At 41.1% G+C, this 20961-nt stretch overlaps 1 protein-coding gene across 6 annotated transcripts in view; it reads right to left on the bottom strand.

Annotated features, from left to right (window-relative positions):
- The window catches only part of CTPS2 (CTP synthase 2), a 132741-nt gene that overhangs the window by 5496 nt on the left and 106284 nt on the right, over positions 1–20961 (bottom strand). For 3 of the 6 annotated variants that reach the window (XM_034756242.1, XM_034756225.1, XM_034756233.1), the window contains 4 exons: positions 20058–20113; positions 17833–17929; positions 12145–12289; positions 2245–2250 (listed from right to left, as the gene is read on the bottom strand). In XM_034756242.1, the coding sequence (XP_034612133.1) occupies positions 2245–2250; positions 12145–12289; positions 17833–17929; positions 20058–20113 (304 nt within the window). The other 3 variants (XM_034756258.1, XM_034756265.1, XM_034756251.1) reach the window with 3 other exon arrangements.

The raw sequence follows: 20961 nt of genomic DNA, 5'->3' as shown, positions 1-20961 counted from the left end.
CCCCCCCCCCCCCCACACACACACACCCTTGTGGGGTCTCAGGGCACTTGCAGCCCAAGTCCAGCGAGCTTGAGTCAGCTGCCCCAGGCCAGCCATGGCCATGTCGTGGGTCTTTTATCGCAGTGTGGACATATTTTTCATGTGAAGGAATTTCCATTTTCTAGCCAGCTCTAATTAAAGGCCCACTTTTGTTTATTTGACTTGACCAAAAAAAAATAATTTATATTTAAATTAAAATTCTGCTATTTCAAAATCACATCCTCAGAACAAGATCATTACCAATGCACTACTAATATCCTAACAACTTCCCCCTTCACCTCCTGTTTCCTATAAAGATACATTGTTTTCTACAGGATAGAAACTAGTGTGCTAGTGATCATTTTATCAGTGAACAGAACGAAGAAATGGTGAAGAATGTAAAGCAGCACAGTGATCAGCTGAAGGAAGTTCAAACAGGCCACTGCAGTCTTGATCAGACAGACTGCACTTTCTTCAGAAGAGTTCAGCTGGACAGCTCCTTGCACAGCCTATGGCAGAGGATATGCGTCTGGGTTGGCGAGCTCTTCTGCATGCCCAAATTAAACCTGTTCAGAAGATAACACTCCAGGTGGATCCCTGGCATTCTCCTCCAGTGTACCCCCCAGCTGTTTTAGCTCCCTGAGATCACAGGGGGGCTGTGAAAACCAGGGAGTCGGTAGCCCGCTCTGACAGCTACTGAGCTGGTGAGCTGACTGGCAGCTTAGTTGGAAGGGAGATGGTATACTGCAGTTCAGGTAATTTAGAAAAGTCATTAAACTGCTCTAAATTATGCTGGGGCTCAATGGAGTTTGCCTAGGGCGCTGGATTTGACCTTAATCTTGTCTTGTTCATGTTATATATATTACCTAATTAAAAGACTAAAATTGTAGAAGAGTAGGATAGGGTATATGACAGCAAAGTTGTCTTATTTAATTTCAGACTTTCATTGCTAGAGGAAATCTGCAACAATGTAACTCATTATGTCCCTGCAGGAGAGAGGAACCCCTAGTGCAGACACAGAATATGCTGTCAGAATGAGTTTTTCTGCGGATGTAGGAACACCGCCTCCCTGAATGACATTAGTTACGCCGACAGAAGCATTCTTCTTTCAGCATAGCCGCATCTACATGGGGGTTTTTATCAGCATAGCTCTGTCGCTTGGGGTTGTGTTTTTTTCATATTCTTGAAGGATATCGCTACGCCAGTATATTTTTAAGTGTAGACCAAGCCTCAGTTGCTTTCACATTTACTAAGGGTATGTCGACACCTGCAGATTTTTTGTGCTGTATGTTTCACCAGTGATAGGGAATCGGTAAAAGTAAAGCGCTGGTTTGTGTACACGCTTAATTCCTCAGGCGTCAGAGAGTGTTTACATTAGCAGCACTTCCATCGCCAATGAGAGCAGCATTCTAGGGCAGCTATCCCACAGTGCAGCTCTCTCCCTTTCGACGATGGGTCTTGTGGGAAGGGGGGGGGCTGATCGCAGGGCATCCTGGGTCCCTACACACCCTCCTCTCCGCAAACACTGATCAGCTCCAGTAATTCAGCATTGCTTCAAGCAGGAGATTGTTTGCTCCATGGAGCAGGCATTGTCACCTGGCCAGATGATAAGTGAGCACTTGCCAAGAAAACATGAAGGGGAGTTTCGAAGTTCCCAGGTCTTTACAGGGGTAAGGGGTGGATGTCTGTTTACCTGACATCAGAGCAGCAGAGCTGCTGGCCAGAATGGTCACCTAGGCACTGTGGGATATCCTCTGGAGGCTAAAAGCTCTGTAAACAGGAAGAATGTGCCTTCACTTGCACATCACCGGAAAAGCATCGCTGGTAAGAGCTGTATGCCTCTCATGGAGGTGGTTTTCTTTTTGCAGTGAAACTTCTGAGTTTCACCACAAAAAGTCATTGGCAAGTATAGACGCTCCCAGAGTTTTTGCACAAAAAAGGAACTTTTTCCACTTTAAATGGCAAGTGTAGACATGCCCTAAGTCTTAACCTATAACTTTCCATACTTTGTGTTATATGTATGTGGTTGATTAACCTTGTTAAAAGAGTGGGTCATATAGGACTAACTACATGATCAACCTGAGGATTTTAATATGTGGGAAACAATTACATTACCAACATGCACCAGATATAGTGAAGAAAAGTGTTGCTAACAATATGATCAAGCATGCCAAATGCACACAGACACACACAGTTTCATCAGAGCATCATTGCCATTGTACTTACTTCTTTCTGAATGTGCCCAAGGAAGCATGGAATAAAAACTTTGTATCATTAAAACAGTTATACGTTTAATACAGTATAATACAGAACATTTTCAAGTACAGTAATTAATTGCAGTATTTTGCCATGTTATGATAACACCACTTAAACAATTAGCCTTTAAGTTTTCTATTAGCACTTGCAAATATTGGAACTTTTATTAGTTTGAGGAAACGTGCCCGATCTTTTGTTTCTCCACCCAGCATATATACCGTTAATTTTAAAAAGCTAAGGATTCTTGTCTCGCTTCAAAAAAGATTTAAAACTTTCCAGGCAGCAGCTGCTTATGTTACAAACCAATATCTGCATCAAATTTATAAGATTTACTATAATATGAAATGTATTATACTGGAAAAAATCTGTACAGAGACTCAGGGTTGTATTATCCAGCAAAGAGTAATCTCCTCTCTTAGGAACAAGCGTGTATTTCCTTTCAAATTGCACTGAAATGCTGCAGAGATATTACACATAAAGATTAAATAGCTATTTGTGCTTGGGGGTGGCTAATATTAAATACATTATATAAATCTCATTGAAGTTTTCTGGTTAAGAAAGTGGTGGGAAAATCAAATAAGCATGGTTTTTCCTTTAAGAAACTTTTGTCCACTGAGAGTGATCTCTCACTGAAAAAAACTATGTCTTTATTTCCTTCCATGGGGTTTCTTTCAGTTTGTGTGTCCTGAGCTGAGCAAGATCCCACGTGCTTCACTTGGTTTGTGCTGCTTTGGCAACAACATATTCTCACAACAAGAGGGAATGATAGGGTTGTGTAGAGCTACTGTAGCAGCTTCTATGCCACCCCCCGCACATCCAGAGTGTGAGGGCATGGCCAAGAGAAAACAGGAGAGCAGATGGGGTCTCTATATCTTGTCAAACTTCAGCTCTCAGAACAGAACCTTTGGGCCTTGGAAATAATAATGGTGAAGACTCTGTCAGTCACTTCGGCCTCAATTTAACTCCCACAGTAGTCAAAGGAAATATTGTAATGGACTCAGTGAGAGTTGGATCAGGCCTTTTATGGCTTTAAGTAATTGTTAAAAAAGTAAAGACTTCTTGGAACAAAATGATGCCATTAGCTTTGCCCAAGAACATTTCCTCAGAGCCCTTTTGACACTAACGCCTGCTAGTTATATTTAGCTTCTCCATCTTATCCTGCCTGTTGGATGTGAACATTAAGGTTCAAATTATCTTTTGGGATTGATTGAACAGGAAGTAATTTAGGGCAAAATTTGACTTAAAAAAATATCAGTGAATTACAATAAAATGAAATATCACTTGGGGCAAGAGCTGGGGGACAGATATTCCCAAATGGTAGCAAGCAGAAACACTCTTATGTAGAGTATCAGAGGGGTAGCCGTGTTAGTCTGAATCTGTAAAAAGCAACAGAGGGTCCTGTGGCACCTTTGAGACTAACAGAAGTATAGGGAGCATAAGCTTTCGTGGGTAAGAACCTCACTTCTTCAGATGCAAGTAATGGAAATCTCTAGAGGCAGGTATATATCAGTGTGGAGATAACGAGGTTAGTTCAATCAGGGAGGGTGAGGTGCTCTGCTAGCAGTTGAGGTGTGAACACCAAGGGAGGAGAAACTGTTTCTGTAGTTGGATAGCCATTCACAGTCTTTGTTTAATCCTGATCTGATGGTGTCNAGATCAGGATTAAACAAAGACTGTGAATGGCTATCCAACTACAGAAACAGTTTCTCCTCCCTTGGTGTTCACACCTCAACTGCTAGCAGAGCACCTCACCCTCCCTGATTGAACTAACCTCGTTATCTCCACACTGATATATACCTGCCTCTAGAGATTTCCATTACTTGCATCTGAAGAAGTGAGGTTCTTACCCACGAAAGCTTATGCTCCCTATACTTCTGTTAGTCTCAAAGGTGCCACAGGACCCTCTGTTACTCTTATGTAGGAGCAGGTTTTTTATACAGACTTTTTCAGGATGGATCCAGCCTCATTCTCCTCCCCCAGCACTCAAGCAAGAGTTCCATTAGCACCAAATTCACCTACATTTAGAGCCCTGGAGTGTCCCCATCTGTTTATTCTAGTTACTGTACATCTGTTTTCCCCTCACATACCATCATGTATCAGCCAATGTAGTGCCTAGGTGCAGCTAAAAGGAGAGGAGAGGATTTCCTGTTATTATTTAAATCATCTGGATGTGTTCATGTGGTGATGGGGCATGAATGTAAGCTGCAGCGTGTCACCCCACTGATGTATCTCAGCTGATACAGGGGCAGGGAGTTAAGATCATGTCTAAACAAGACATAATCTGCTGTGATGCAGATAAAATTTAAATCAGCTAGAGATTCCCTTGGAGAATTCCTCATGTGTAGCAGGAATCTCCACCAGCAGAAGAGCTGGTGGGTGAGGCACTGCTGAAATCTCCACTCTTGGCATAATGGAAGGTAGGGGTGGGGAGAAGGTGTGGAAAAGCAAGGTTCTACTGTGCCCCGTTCTCCAATGGTGAGAGGTCTCCGAAGAATCTTATGTCAATGACAGAAATTAAAACTGCCCCTTTTAACTTACACCAGGGCTGGGCAGCTGAAAATCAGGGAGCAATGGGCTGTTCCCCTCTCTCCACTACACAGCAGAAAAAAATCAATCCTTTTGTGTCTTATTTTGTCCAGAACTCCTCAGACACTAGGAATTATACCAATGATGTCACTATTTCCACGGGGCTATACATTGCCTTTGGGCACAGCCGTGAGCAAAGGAGACCACCCCAGGAGTAGCCGTGAGAGGCAGTGTGACTCAGAGACACACCTTTCAGGCAAAATTCCTTCCCAGAGCAAGGAGGAAGCAGGGAAGGTTGTGATTTGCTTCCGGGTTTTCAGATGCCTTTGAGGCAAATTGCCTAGTAATACTACTACAGAAGCTAGGACTCAAAAAAGCATTAGACTGTTATATGGGTAATGAAAAAGTTACATTAGATGGTTAAAACGCATTTAGAAAGGATAGAACCCTCATACTTCAGTCAACCACTAACTAACTAAGCACACTGCTAAGTCGATACCTAAAGGTTCAATTCACAAATGGACTTAGGTGCCTATCTACATTTAAGTACACTAACATTCACAAAACTGCTACCTAACCCTATAAGACTCCATTTCCACCAGTCAGCACCTACAAAGCTGCCTAGCTCCTGATGCCATCTCTCAGCTAACAAGCTGATCGGAGCTCTTGCTGACATCTAAGCCCCAGAAAGATTCTCAAACTAGGTGTTCCCCTAACTATATCACCTGCCAGGCCTGATCCACTAGGCATGCTCAGACCACACCTAACCTCTACAAAAGGGGGCAGAAAGCAGGTCAGGAATTTTTCAAACTGGCTGGGGTGTGCAGCTGTATGTCTAGAATACCCAATAGCAAAGGTGCTTATCTGGGATGTAGGAGACCCCAATTTGAATTCCCACTCTGCCTGATTTGGAGCAAGGACTTGAATCCAGCTCCCTGACATCCCAGGTGAGTGTCCTAACCATTGGGCTATGGGCTATTCTGGAGGATGGCTCATTCAATTGCTTCTGTTGAAGCTGTTCCACTTTGCATAAGTACTTAAATATTCATTGGAGCAAGGACTGGAACCTGGCTCTCCCACATCCTGGGTGAGTGTGCTGACTACTGACTATAAGGGGGTGGAGTCTCTGTTTTTGTAAGAAATGGCTGACTTGGCTTAGACACCTCGCTCCAGGAAAAAGTTCATGGCTAAGAATCTAAAGCAGAGACAAGTGCCTAAGGCACAGCTCAATAGGAGTTAGGTACCAAAATCCCTTTATGCTTATGGGCCCTAATCCCCACCCCTACATCTCACTCCTGGTTAGCTTAACACTCTCCATTCAGTGCACAGGGAGTCTGGGTGCCTAAGTCAGGGTTGAGAATTCTAGCAGACTGCAGGACACCTGGGAGTTAGTGTTGCAATGCTTATGTCCATTTTGAGAATCTACTCCTAACTCAATAGGATTAGGAAGGAACTTCCCCTATAGGTTTTCCTGTAATTGTCCACTTCAGGGTCTCTTGCACCTTCCTTTGAAGCATCTGGTGCTGGCCACTGGTAGAGGCAGGGTACTAGACTAGACAGACCATTGGTCTGAACTGATATAGTAGTTTATAATTGGCAGGGGGAGGGGAACACCACGAGAGCATCCCCTGAAACCAGGACTTGGCATTGCAAGGGTAGTTCCCCTCTGACACCCCCTAGTGTCTGCCATTCTGGTTCTGCAGTGGTCTGTGGCTTCCTTGGCCCAGCCCTCCAGCCAGTTCAGTCCCTTCTGGTATTACAACATTCCAACTGAAAATTCAAATAAACATCCAAACAAATGGTTCTTCTGCCTCTCTTGGGTTATTCTGACATTCCCTGCTCTTCATCCCTACTCCCAGCTCTGCAAAGTTCTTCTTTGCACCTTAAACTGAGCACTGCTCTCCACAGCTTTCTCCCTAGTGGCTTTTTTCCTCCTAGCAGGTTTCCCACTGTTTCCCTCTACAGCAGTGGTTCCCAAACTTTAACAACCTGTGAACCCCTTTCACTAAAATGTCAAGTCTCGTGAACCCCTCCTAAAAATGAATATTTCCAGGGATTTTCTCCTTCACCTGAGTATAAATTATAAAAGCAGTGATCTTGGAAATATAAAATTTGTTTTTATGACATGCTTATTACACACTATTATTAATTATTATTTATCATTACAGTATTTTTATTACATTATGAAAACGGCAACACTCTTCCAAGATCTCACTTTCGTAGCTTGTATCACATTGAATAAACCTGTTATAAGACAAGGCTCCTATGTTTCATCAAGGAGTATCAGATGTGAAAGAGCATGAAAGTATTTAAGGAGCTAACTCAAAGAGTTCCTCCTATGCAAGCATTCAGGTCTTGAGCAGTCCAGGCAAACAACGCACGTTACAACAAAGCTTAAACTTGTTCTTCGTAATCATTTTAAATACAATACGAGCTGCCTATTTAATTTTAGAGACAGCAAAAATATCCATTTCCCTTTCCATTTCTTATAGGAGTCTTGAAGTTTAAATCTCCTCACTGTGATACATATGTTTGCTTTGATCTGCTTAGCTTTTGGAAGTCCAGAGGCTCTGGGCTGCTGGCCCTTATGCTGCCCGGAGTCCCTAGGGACAGCTCTGGCCGCCATTAGGGAATTTTTTCCCGAGAACCCCCTGTAACATTTCATGAACCCCCAGGGGTTCACGAACCCCAGTTTGGGAACCACTGCTCTACAGGGACTCTGGCAGTTTCTCCCAGGGACCTCCCTGCTACTTGTAGACCTGACCTCAGGGTCTTTCACATGGCTTCCTCCTCCCAAATATTCTCTCTCAAGCCTTGTTATGAGGCCAACGTATTAATCATACTAATACCTGCTCCCATTAGCCCCACCCGCCTCAGGCTGGGATATAGTTAATTACGGCACAGCTGAGACCAGCCACTTTCCCCTTATAGAGGCCAGTCTTCCTGTGATGCAGTTCCTAACTTCCTCTTCTACTATTTTTCCTGCCAATGCTGGATTGTTTCCTACTTTACACTATCAGTGTATTGCCTACTACAGTGTGCAAAGTAAGGAGCTTCCACCACTTTTCTAGGGAGACTATTGCAGAGCCAGATATATCTTGTCATCAGAGTTCGTGCTGATATTCAGTCTCAATTCTCCCTTTCTTAATTTCATTCCATTATTCCTAGTGGTAACCGTTAAGTAATTTCTCCCCATTCACAAGGCTGCCCAGACCAGGAGGGAGGTAAAAGGGGCAGTTTGCCCTGGACCCCCTGTTTGAGAAGGCCCCCAGACCAAATGGCGCTGTGACCCCACATGCCAAATCACAACGCCTAGAGTGTGGAGCTGGGCCCAGCCCCATGGAACAGGAGCTCCTTCCGTGGAGCAGGCTCACTCTCCAACAACCCCCCACCAGACCTCCCCTCAGTCAGTGGTCATTTTTTTTGGAAGGGTAGAGGGGTCTCTGGCCCATTCATATTTGCACCCTTCAGATATTTGGATATTGTATCCCTTCCTTAAGTGTCGTTTAGCTAAAGTACATATGGTTAGTTCTTTTACTTTTTTCTTCTCTCAATCCCTCTAACTTGTCAATATTCTTCTATTGATGTGGTTATCAGAATTTAATGGAATACTTCAGAACTAGGTAGAGAAGGATGGTTACTCCCCTGCTCTGCATTTTTCCAAGTGGAATCTCATTTCATTCTTTTCAACTCATGTTTCTAAACTGTCCAAGTCCTTTTGTATCATTCCTGTGCTCTGACTGGTGTTTCCAATTCCTCCTAATTAGTATTGTTTGCAAATGTCATTAATTTATTGTTACCCCCCTGCTCCAGACCCATTAATGAAGTTATTAGAAAAGACCAGGCCTGATGATTCCTGTGGTTTCCCATTAGACACCTTCTTTCAACTTTACATCGTGCTGCTTTTTTTCCCTAATTAGTTTATTGTACTTCAGTGGCTTTATAACCAACATGACATTAGCTAATTTCTACTACTTTTTCAAGCAAGATTTCACAAGACCCAGTACCAAATTCTTTACTAAAATCCAAATATATTACTTCTGAAGTTCTCTCTTCATCTACAAGCTTTATAATCAAATATTTTGTCTGTAAATATTTATTCTTTATAAACCCATGATGCTTATTGCTCATGGTCCCTTTTGGATTTAGGGATCAGAGCTGCTGTAAATTGATATAGCTGCACTGAAGCCAATGGATATACTCCAATTTACACCAGCTGAGGATCTGGCCCTAAATGTTTAGTGATTTCTTTTACTTAATCTTTGTTTCATTACTTTACCAAGGAGAGAAAATATATGTATAGGATGGCAATTGTCAAGAATCACCTTTGTTTTCTATTTTCAGAATTGTCTGTTTGTTTTTCTCTGGTATCTCCCTAATAGTCTGTACTTTTTCAGAAATACCCTTTCAGTTACTAGTATACTTAATATCCCCTAGGATGATCAATAGCTGGAATGGCTGATTAGTACACCACGCTCCTTTACGCATTGAGAACAAAGGGGCACTTTAAAGAAATGAAAAGACATTTCATTTAGAACCAATAAAACTGTACTTCCCTTTCCAATTTATAGATAACCTGTGTAATGCACTACTACAGGAGGCCATCAAATGAAACTCTGGATTTGAAAACGGGATAGATAATGTTATGACTATGCCTCTTATAACATTTGTAGCAATGGTTAACAAATAGGGCTGTCGAGTGATTAAAAAATTAATTGCGATTAATCGTGCTGTTAAACAATAATAGAATACCATTTATTTAAATATTTTGGATATTTTCTACAATGTCAAATGTTAGAGCCTACAAGTCCAATCAGTCCTACTTTTTCTTCGGGGAATCGCTCACACAAACAGGTTTGTTTACATTTGCAGAAGATAATGCTGCCTGCTCTCGTTTACAATGACACCTGAAAGTGAGACCAGGCATTTGCATGGCACTGTTGTAGCCGGCGCCACAGAATATTTACATGCCAGATGCGCTAAAGATTATGTCCCTTGACGCTTCAACCACCATTCCAGAGGACATGCGTCCATGCCGATGATGGGTTCTGCTCGATAACAATCCAAAGTAGTGTGGACTGACACATGTTCATTTTCATCATCTGAATCGGATGCCACCTGCAGAACGTCGATTTTCTTTTTTGGTGGTTCCTGTTCTGTAGTTTCCGTATCAGAGTGTTGCTCTTCTAAATGCATGCTCCACACTTCATCCCTCTCAGATTTAGAAAGGCACTTCAGATTCTTAAATCTTTAGAAATCTCACATTGGTATCTTCTTTGCATTTTGTCAAATTTGTAGTGAAAGTGTTTATAAAATGAACAAGTACTAGGTCATCATCCAAGACTGCTATAACATGAAATATATGGCAGAATGAGGGTAAAACAGAGCAGGGGACATACAATTCTCCCCCAAGGAGTTCAGTCACAAATTTAATTAATGCATTATTTTTTTAACGAGCATCATCAGCATGGAAGCATGTCCTCTGGAATGATGGCTGAAGCATGAAGAGATATCTGATCTTTAGCACATATGGCACGTAAATATCTTGTTACGCCAGCTACAACAGTGTCATGCGAATGCCTGTTCTCACTTTTAGGTGACACTGTAAATAAGAAGCGAGCAGCATTACCTCCCATAAATGTAAACAAACTTGTTTCTCTTACCCATTGGCTGAACAAGAAGCAGGACTGAGTGGACTTGTAGGCTCTAAAGTTTTACATTGTTTTGTTTTTGGGTGCAGTTATGTGACAAAAAAATCTACATTTGTAAATGGCACTTTCATGAAGAGATTGCACGACAGTACTTGTATGAGGTGAATTGAAAAATACTATTCCTTTTATCATTTTTACAGTGCAAATGTTTGTAATAAAAAATAATATAAAGTGAGCACTGTATACTTTGTATTCTGTGATGTAACTGAAATCAATATATTTGAAAATGTAGAAAAACATCCAAAAATATTTAATAAATTTCAATTGGTATTCTATTGTTTAAAGTGCGATTAATCACGATTAATTCAAAAAACTTAACCGTGAATAAAAAAATTAATCACATGAGTTAACTGCGATTAATTGACAGCCCTATTAAGGTAATACACCTCTTCCCCGATATAACACTGTCCTCAGGAGCCAAAAAATCTTATTGCGTTATAGGTGAAACCGCGTTATATCGAATTTGTGTTGATCCACTGGAGTGCGCAGCCCCGCCCCCCCGGAGCACTGCTTTACCGCGTTATATCCGGATTCGTGTTATATCGGGCTGCGTTATATCGGGGTAAAGGTGTATTTGAATATTATGATTTATAAGAGATGGCCTGCAGAAGTCAGGAAGGCGTTTTTCCCTATATTTACATTATTATACAATGGCCAGGACCATTAGAGTTAAAGTTCACTTGCATCTGAAAGATCTGCTGTAAACTATTAGAATCAGAATACTAGCAGTTTGATTTGGCTTGGTAATTATTATGTTCCTATTGAGTCTTCGGAAAAAAAGCAAAACTGGTAAGTTGTGCACTTTGCTTTCAGGATAGCGGAGCACTTCAAAGTTGGATCTGAGTAGGTTATCTTACAGTGGTCTATATTTTGAGAAGCTTTGCCATTTTACCCTAGGTTTCCCCTGGCCTCACATGCTCTTTATAATTATTACTATTAACATGGCATCTTTGATCATTAAAGCATTTTACAAATATGAATTAATTAACACAGGCTGAAAAGTATTGCTATAAAAATGAAATGTCCCAGGTACTTTATCTTGGTTACAGAGACAGGTCTGGGGCTGTTGGGATCAGAGTTCTTGGTTTGGCTCAGCCACAAAATTATGACCTAGGTTCAAATCCTCCCCAAACTTGGGTTTTGCTTTGGGCCTTTTTCTGCTTGCTCAATATTATTACCTCGCTGCAACAAAATAACCTTGACATTCACTGTTTCATTGTTATGATCATTCACATACAGATAGGTAAGAACTTCACTTAACTGCATCAGCTGCCAGCAGACCTTTTTCCAGGTAAAATAACCATTAACACAGGTGAAGTTAGAGGGCCAGACACCTCCTGTGAGGTGAGAAATAATTTTCCTGGAACTGATTGCAGCCAGTCAGAATGTACTTATTTGCATTTCATTACTGTAGTACTTTATTGTTTCTGATCCTACTATTGTGAGTCTCTGAGGAGGAAAAATACAGAGATATGGCTCTTCAAACGACTGTTTTCAGCCAATCATGAGTCAGGATTTCTCATAAATGTAATAAAAATCAATATAAAAAAGCCCCCTTCCCTTCCTGATTTATTGTATCATTAAAGGATAGTTCTGCTGAAACTGTAGGCAAACAAGCAAATAATAACGTTACCTTGGAGACAATTTACATCCACGTTGCAAGTATGCACTGAGTGTCCCAGTTGCTGCAAGCAAGAGACCAAGGTATGGAGGTGAGGGCTTCATAGGTCTTGAGGAAAACTCTGGATGAAACTGGACACCAACAAAATATGGGTGATCTAAAATCCAAAGGGCATAAAGAAAATGGTAAAGGCTAGAAAATAGAAGAGAGTTCTTAATGAAGCTACTTTATAAGGAAAAAGATTTAACACAGGACACTCAAGGTTTCATAAATACCTCTCCAAACCTTATAATTTCATATGAATTTAATGAGGGAAAAGATCTTAATATTCTTTGATTAAATACAACACAGGAAAACTGAATACAGCTATACAGGCCTGTAATATGCAGATCTGAATGCCAATAATAGCACAAGCCACTCGTTATTTCATTCCCATATTTACAATGAAATCACTAGAATGCACCGCGTGTGCTTAGGCTTATCTCTCATATTTACACTGTAGTTTAGTCTCTACATATTTTGTGTGCATGTACAGATACACATAAATGTAAGCACAGTGTGCATAATAAACTGTCAGATCCTGCAAGCTGCTGAGTGCCTTCAACTCCTACTGAAATAAGTAAGTGTCAAGAAGGCCCACTGGCTGGAAATAGGAAGAGAATGATGACCCCATTTTGCGGAGGATTTTGATATTTGGTTTCATTCTGACTTGGAACACAATCCCAAAATACTGTAATTATCCACACAAGGGAATGGAGCTCTGGCTCAGGTGTAGTCTGTGTGGTAGGCTGCTGCAGAACCTAGAAGCCCTGAGGTCCCTGACTCCAACGTAGACTGCGTGACGGGCTGTCCCAAAGCCATGGAGACCCTGGAAGCCTGGGCTACTGAGAAGCTGCAAACCTCAGAGTCAGGGTTCCCTGGCTCTTGGCTCCCCATCAGCCTGCTGTGGAGTCAGGTGGACAAGCTGGCAGGAAATTATCTCTGTGAAATGGTTTGATTTTAACAAAAGGGCAAATTCTGACAAAATGTTTTGTTGGTATTTTCCTGACCAGCTCCAGAGAATATATTTACTCAATCTTTTCAAGTAGGACAAAGGAGCTGATCAGATGTCCCAGTTGTGTGTACTACTGACCTGCAACCTTTGGTATAAAATACTGTAGAATAGAAATATAAGGATTAATTGCAATAAGTATGGTCACTACTAACGGAGAAGACTTTTTTTTCCCCCTCTAAGGAGAACTCTCTGTTTTTTCCTGATGGGGAATTCTGACTGGTAAATGGGAATTGTGTGACCTTAATTCATTCATCCCATGTGTATGCATTGATACAGTTTTTAATTACATGATCACATACTGTTTTTTCCACAGGACCCCTGCCTCATTCAATGAAGGGAGGGACCTGCTCTGGGAAAGAATCATGGTTGTGTAGTGAAGGAGGCTCTGTAGGATCCCTGCTTCATTGGTCTCATGGGGAGGACAACTGAATGCTGCCCTGAAGAACTCGATTCTATCCCTGCCTCTGCCACAGAGTTTCCATGGCTTGCTGGGCAAGTCACTTAAACCAAAATTTTTACAGGTGGTCACTTATTTCCTGGGTTCCTTACTTGAGACTGTACAGTCTGATTTGCAGAAGTGATGAGCACCCACAGCTGCAACTGAAGGCAATGGGGCTGTGCTTTGAGCAAGTACTATTTAATGCTAAGTTACTCTGAAAAATCAAGATCTAAGTGTCTCAGCTTGGTTAGTGGATATGCTTGATTAACCTTTGTGCCTCATCTCCCCATTTGCAAAATGGAAATGCCATCCCTCACCTCACAGGAGTGTCATGAAGATACATTAATATTTGTGGATCACTCTGATATTACAGCAATGAGCACCACAGAAAATTAGGAAATTAATATTTCTGTCTTCAGACCAGGGTTTGGATAGTGTGCAGAAAATAAGGCCTGGTCCATGAACAATGAAAAGCAAACAAAATGCCGATTCAGTAAGCACTGTCCATTCTGTTCACTGAATAAGGAGGGGTCCTGTGGAAAAACTAGTATGTGATCATGTAATTAAAGAACATTAAGTAGTCATGTTAGAAAAACATCGGAGAGCTTAAGATCACCTGAAGACACCAGGTCTATTTGTTGGACTGTAGCAAAGAAAATGGTCAAAGGCACTGCTGCTGCTAGCACTAATAGCCACATCTACTCTAAGGCTGTGCAGCTATACATTATAATGACCCTTACTATAGCTTGTGTGTGAAAGAGAAGACAATGAACATATATTATAAATAGTAGTTTATCACATTCAATATAAACACTGAAAGTAATAGAGTAGCAGCACTGACTTTCTAAAGCCAACATAAAAATAGAGTAGGTATATGTTTCTCTTAAAAATAGAATAGTGTGCTTATGCTGAAGCAAGATGCGTCTAGTTTATATCTCCCATTGTTGTATGCATGTTGGTGTAGCCGTACTGATCCCCGGATATTAGAGAGATGAGGTGGGTGAGGTAATATCTTTTATTGGACCAACTTCTATAGGTGAGAGAGACAAGCTTACACAGAGCTCTTCTTCAGGTCTGGGAAACTCGAAAGCTTGTCCTCATCAACAGAAGCTAGTCCAAAAAAATATATTACCTCACTCACCTTGTCTCTCTAGTTTAAATCTGAGCATTTAGGTAAGGTTACTATTTGAAAGAAAGTAAGGGGAAATGTTTTAGGACATTCCTGTTCCATACACCTATTTCTCCCACAAGGATGCTGCTATTAAAGCCCTAAAGCAGTTAACATTGACCGTTATCAGAGACAGGACATTGGACTATATTGATCATTGCTCTCTTCTGGTACGACAATTTCCAAAACAGTTTCCAGTTCCAGTGAGTTCCACTGCATTATCATAGAGTTGGTGGTTACAGGAAAAGTATGTTTTCCTATGACAATGAAAACCAGGTGTACACTACTTTTACAATCACTAATATATCACTGCAAAGCATGCCATGTAAGGTATCAATGGAAAAGCTGTAATCTGCTAAATAGGATAATTCTGTTTATATGCATATATCATCTTTGTATCTGAAGTTATGAATATTTGCTATGTATTTGTATCTAAAACATGGGTTGTGTTCCTGGCTTATAACCCACAGACAAATTTACATTCAGGCTAGCCATCACTGGTTGATGGGCCATCCATATGGTGATGGGCCATTGACAGGAATCAGCTCTTCAGTGAACCCTTCCTGAAGACGCCACAGACAGTGTGGAGCCAATGGCTACCCATATGAATCAGCAAAGCATGTAAGGACATGTGATGAGGACATGTGAACTAAGACTCCATCTTTTGCAAGTAACTTTCCATGCTCATGTGATCCGGGACTCCATATTGGCCAGTAACTTTCCATGCAAGAGTTGAGCTAAAAATTGCAATCTGTGACATCACTGCTTTGTCTTCATTCCTGCTTCTCATCTCTGCTCTGTGATTTTCTAAGGAAGCTTTGAACATACGACTGAATGACCCCTGACCTGCTTGGGTGAACCAGAGAGCTTTTTTGTTTACAACCTAGTAGATTCAACATCACTGCTATGATCCTGATCTACAGATTCTGAAAATCACTTGTAATGTATCTGATTCTCTTAACCATTTAAGAACTTTTTTTCTTTTTATGTTGTTAAACCTTTAGTTTTTAGCTACTAATGGACTGGCATCAGCTTGATGTTTGGGTAAGATCTGAGTTATATATTGACCTGGGGAGGTGGCTGATCTTTTGGGATTGGAAGAACTTTATATATGATGAACATGGTTTTCAGTAAGGTCTCATCATAAAGATCAGATGTCTGGGTGGTGATAAGGGCTGGTTGCCAAAGGGGGCTGTGTTGTTAGCTTCTTGTTGACCAGTGTGGTGCTACAGAACCTCATTCAGTTACTGGCTTGGTACATCTAATGTTAGAATAGCCACCAGGTTTGGGTGTGTCTGCCCTATTTTTATCAGTCTGTCCTGAAGTTGGTATTCTCAGCTGAGACTCGCACCAGTCAACAAGGTGGTTACAGGAAAAGCATGTTTTCCTATAACAATGAAAATCTGGTAGTTTTATATGTTTTAAAGGAATCTGGTTCCATTGCTTGTTTCTTTTAGGGAACCATGCTATATGGTAAAAGCAGCAAAACAAGATTACTGAAAGACATCAAAATAGTATCTGTAGGGATATTCTTCTGAAATGCTTTGCCTACCCTATTTCGTAGAATATATTTCTGTCCCCAATCTCTAACTCCCCTGAGGGGATTGTTTTTCCCCTTCAATGATCAGAGCCCCCTTGCAAAACCATTGTGAAATAATTCCAGGTTTTACTGCTGTTCTTATTCCTCTCGTAGCAACATATAATTTAAAAACCCTGCCCTATTTCATTATGCTCCCTACATAAATCATTTCATCCAAAGCAAATGAAATAGCCTTCTAATACCAATTATCAGCAGGTGTAGCAGGAACAAACTATACAAAAAATTACCATGAGAGTTATTTGATTATGAAAGCGGATGTACACCTTAGTGGCAATCTACATTGCAGATGTTTGACATGATAGAAATATATCTTCATTCAAACTCTGGTTCAGAATTAAAGCTTTCTTCTTTGACAGAAACAGAAATATAACCTTGTGTTTTAGCAGTTTATAATATCCCACTTGAAAGGTATTTTGGAAGCCTGAATAACACATTATGGTGTGTAAAATTAATTGTCTCCAGAGAATCCTTTCAGAAACAGTGTTCTGTCCAATAACAATTTGCCTTTAACTTTGATTCTGTATATAATGGCTGAAATTGTAGCTAACAGGTAACATTTATTAGACACAGTGACTTAAAATAGGGATGAATTAGCAAGGGGCTCAAAAGAAGAAGAGAGCTATTATCCCTTCTGGCAGTACAATGTTAAAATTCAACAAAGTAAAGTCAAGTCAATCTGCAGAATAATTTCTCCTTTATGTTTTGTGTCTTCTGGAGGTCCTTGCCATAGGAGAGAAAATAAATCTTATTTGGTGTAGTAATCCAAATCTACCGAGTATCCATATTGCTAAAACCCACCTGGTTTGAAGTAAAAATAGTTAACTTCTTTGTGAAGGAACAGAGCTTGCTTTCTAGACAGTGGTTCTCCTTGGTTTCAGGGAAGAGACACATAAAGGAGTTGGTTGTTTTGTTGTGGGTTAAAGGTAGAATGGTAGCAAGAATCCCATCTGGCACTCCCTTTATTGAGTTTATTCAGAGTTATTTGGACAATTAATAGCTGCAAAAAGGCTATCTGCTCTTCTGTAAAGGCAATAATCCCTTCCAGACTACCTGTTTGAGGGGAAGAAGTTATTTGGCTTTTCTGATGCCTCAGCCACTACCTTATCTATTGGTTTGGCAAACACCTTGCCACCTGCGTATTCTGATGTGGTCAGGAGTTGTTGAGCTAGGATGTCAGCCTTTTGGAAGAGAGCCGCATGACTCCTTGACACTGCATTGTACGTATCGTCCTAGAAGAAAAATGGAGGGGAGCGGTTCCTAACATATTCTGGTTGGAGCCTCGTCCCTTTGTACTAGAGCAGTCAGCTAATGGGGACCTCATAGGATACAAGAATCATTTTTGGCTTAGTTAGTAATGTTTTTATATACAGTTCACTCTAATAATGTTCTCACTTATTTAATATATGCAGAAGTTGTTACAAAAAAACTGAGCTACTTACTTTCCAGTTCAATGATCTCCATTCTAGTCCCTTCTGTGTCACGGCCAACAAATTTCAAACCTTTCTCTTCAAAGCAGCCAGTCAATTCTGGATTTACCTGGAAAATTGAAAAATACGGGTAGTAATTATTGTAGTATTTACATAGTTAACAAAGGTAGATAAGTTTTAATTTTTAAATATATATGTAGGAAAGTGGGGGGGCTGGGAATTATCCCTTGTTTAAAAATTGTGCAGTGGAAATTTGTAAAATTGGTGATTCGTACGTAATATGAAATTAAACAATTGTTTTAAAATGTGAAATACATCCAAAATACTAAAATGGCTCCTACTAGTACACTATATTTGTATCAAGCATGGTTAATATTCTAAAACATGTATTATGTAGCTAATAAGCAAGTATGTTTCTTTAATATAGTCAACCTTAAAAAAGTAAGTTGGTGAACACTTGAAGTCCTAAAGGAAAACAATGCCCAAGTAAAACCCACATAACTCATAAAACCTAGAATAAACAACTTCATACAGCACCTTCTCACACATACATACCCACAGATACTCACAAATATAGGATATTCCTTTCCAAAGCAAATTAACATTTAACAACCTCAGCCACCAAACTGATACCCAACCAACCTTAACTCTGCCCTATGTGGCTTGTCAGTGTTCTTGTAACTCATTATTTCCTATACTTGATTTCAGCATTATTTGCCCTAAGGAGCTGTGCAATTTTAAGTAAGGTTTGGACGTGTGGAGGGTTGTTGTTTGGGGGTGGGGGGGGGGTTGTATTTGAACTACATCGTGTTTATCATTTTGCTATTAATAAGGAGTGTTCCTACATTGCATGGTTGGTAGAATAATAGTTATTGATCATTAGGCAAGAGAGAGTGTACAAGGTGCTCAGTGGACTGGGCAGCCTAGTAGTTAGTGTACCCAAATTCCAGCCCTTTGCCTCTCTGTCAAGGCAGCAGAGGTATCTTTTCCTGATCTTAAGCCAGAGATCTTTGGCTTCCCACCCACATCAAGCTATAGGCCCTTAAGAGGATATAGTAGGGGAACCTGTGAGAAAGTGACACCGGCAGAGTCCTCCCTGCAGTAAGTCTAAGCTGCTCCCCTGAGGCACTTCCTACCTATAGATCCCTTCAGTTTGTAGCATGCCCCTATAGTCCAAATGAACAGTCAATCCCCTTACACCAGAAGAATCCAAAGGAGCAGGGCTCTGCCAGACTTGCTGGTTCTTAAAGAGGGTGGTGGCTGGCAAAGGCTCTGCCTGTGGGCCTTGCCCACTCTGTGGCCCTCTCTCAGGCTCACTCTTCTGTCTGGCTTCCCAGAGAAGGATTCCTCTCTCTTACAGTCTGTTCACCACCCTTTGGCTGAGCTCCTTTTAAACCAATCCTCCAGGCGGAGCATGCTCGGCAGGTCTGGAGGCACAGGGCAGCCAGGGCCCAGTATTGCTTTTAAACCCCTTCAGGCCCTGGGTGGGGTTTGTATATCCCATCACAGAGAGGTACAATAAATGTGTAGTTTTTGCAGGGCATGCAGCATGAACTGAACATGGTTTGCAGACTAGGAGTGCTATCAGAGCAGTGCAGCCAGGAGCCAACATTCTTCTTTTTATTTTGTCATTAGTACTTGCTACTCAGAGTCACACAAATGTGATTACCTCCCCTATTGTGCCGGTGTTCACTGATATAGATGGAGGCCTAACAGTCTCCTACAACTTTATTCAAGTAACCAATCAAATCATTTCTCATAAACCATCTCCCCTTGTGATGCTTCTCTTCTAGTCTGCACATCATAAGGCGGCTTCCCCTAAGATCACTCTGAAAGTCTGTTGACAGGAGGGGCTCATACAATAAGCTGCAGTTACCTCATCTTAGAGAGCAAGTCTGTTACCTATGTGAATTATCTGAGCTCAACCAGCCTGAGAAGCAATACACCTAATCCTGCTCCCAATGAAATCAATGGGAGTTTTACCATTAACTTCACTGGGAGAAGGATTAAATCCAGTATCACTCTTCAAGCTAGGTCTCCTAAGATGCAACATTGTCTGCAAACCACAGAACCCTTTAAAGTACATCTAAATAGTACCTACTATTATACCAACCCCCTAAAGCCTTGCTTCACCCTTATTCAGGAAAACTCCCATTGACTTCAGATTAAATAAGTTCTTCATAGTTTGCCAGTGCTATAAATTCTCTACAATATAAATTATATAAGCAATGCCTTACCTCATACCGATGCCTGTGTCGTTCCTCCACAAAATCTTCATCACCATAAAGTTTCCCTGAAAATAACACAAGGGAAATGATTAATAGCAAAGTATTGCTTCTATCAAACATTTCTAGAAAGCAGAAGATACAGCTCTTACAATGTGCCATAGTGTTTCTAGTGTTATTCTTTTAGCTCACAATGTCCTGCATATGCTCCATGAAATCTAAATTCCAAGAAATTTCTTACACTCAGACAAACAATCCAATTGAAGAAGTGAGGTTCTTACCCACGAAAGCTTATGCTCCCAGTACTTCTGTTAGTCTCAAAGGTGCCACAGGACCCTCTGTTGCTTTTTACAGATTCAGACTAACACGGCTACCCCTCTGATACTTGAATCCAATTGTGTTCACTATGCCCCTAACACAATCTTCGCTTGTGCTTTCCTATCTCACTACTTGTTCATCTTTCTTTATTACTATTTGACCATATAATGTTAACTTATCCAGTTGTTTGCAGTGTTATTGTAGCCATATTGGTCCCAGGATATTAGAAAGACAAGGTGGGTGAGGTAATATCTTTTATTGGACCAACTTCTGTTGGTGAGAGAGACAAGCTTTCAAGCTTACACAGAGCTCTTAAGAAGAAAAAGAACAGAATTTGGTCCAATAAAAGATACTACCTTACCCATCTTGTCTCGCTATCTTACCAGTGAGTATCAACTTCTGCAAGTAAGATTATGAATAACTTTTGTAGACTGTAGAGCTTAGACACCTCCACCCGCAGGCGCCGCCCCCGCAGCTCCCATTGGCCACAGTTCCTGGCCAATGGGAGCAGTGGGGGTAGCGTGCAGAGCCACCTAGCCACGCTGCCACCTAGCCACGCCTCCGCCTAGGAGCAGCATGGACAGGTTGCTGCTTGCAG

The sequence above is a fragment of the Trachemys scripta genome, chromosome 1 (genome assembly GCF_013100865.1).
Source record: "Trachemys scripta elegans isolate TJP31775 chromosome 1, CAS_Tse_1.0, whole genome shotgun sequence".
Taxonomy (NCBI): Eukaryota; Metazoa; Chordata; order Testudines; family Emydidae; genus Trachemys; species Trachemys scripta.
Note: the sequence above shows the minus strand (reverse complement) of the source record. Positions and strands in the feature narration are given on the sequence as shown.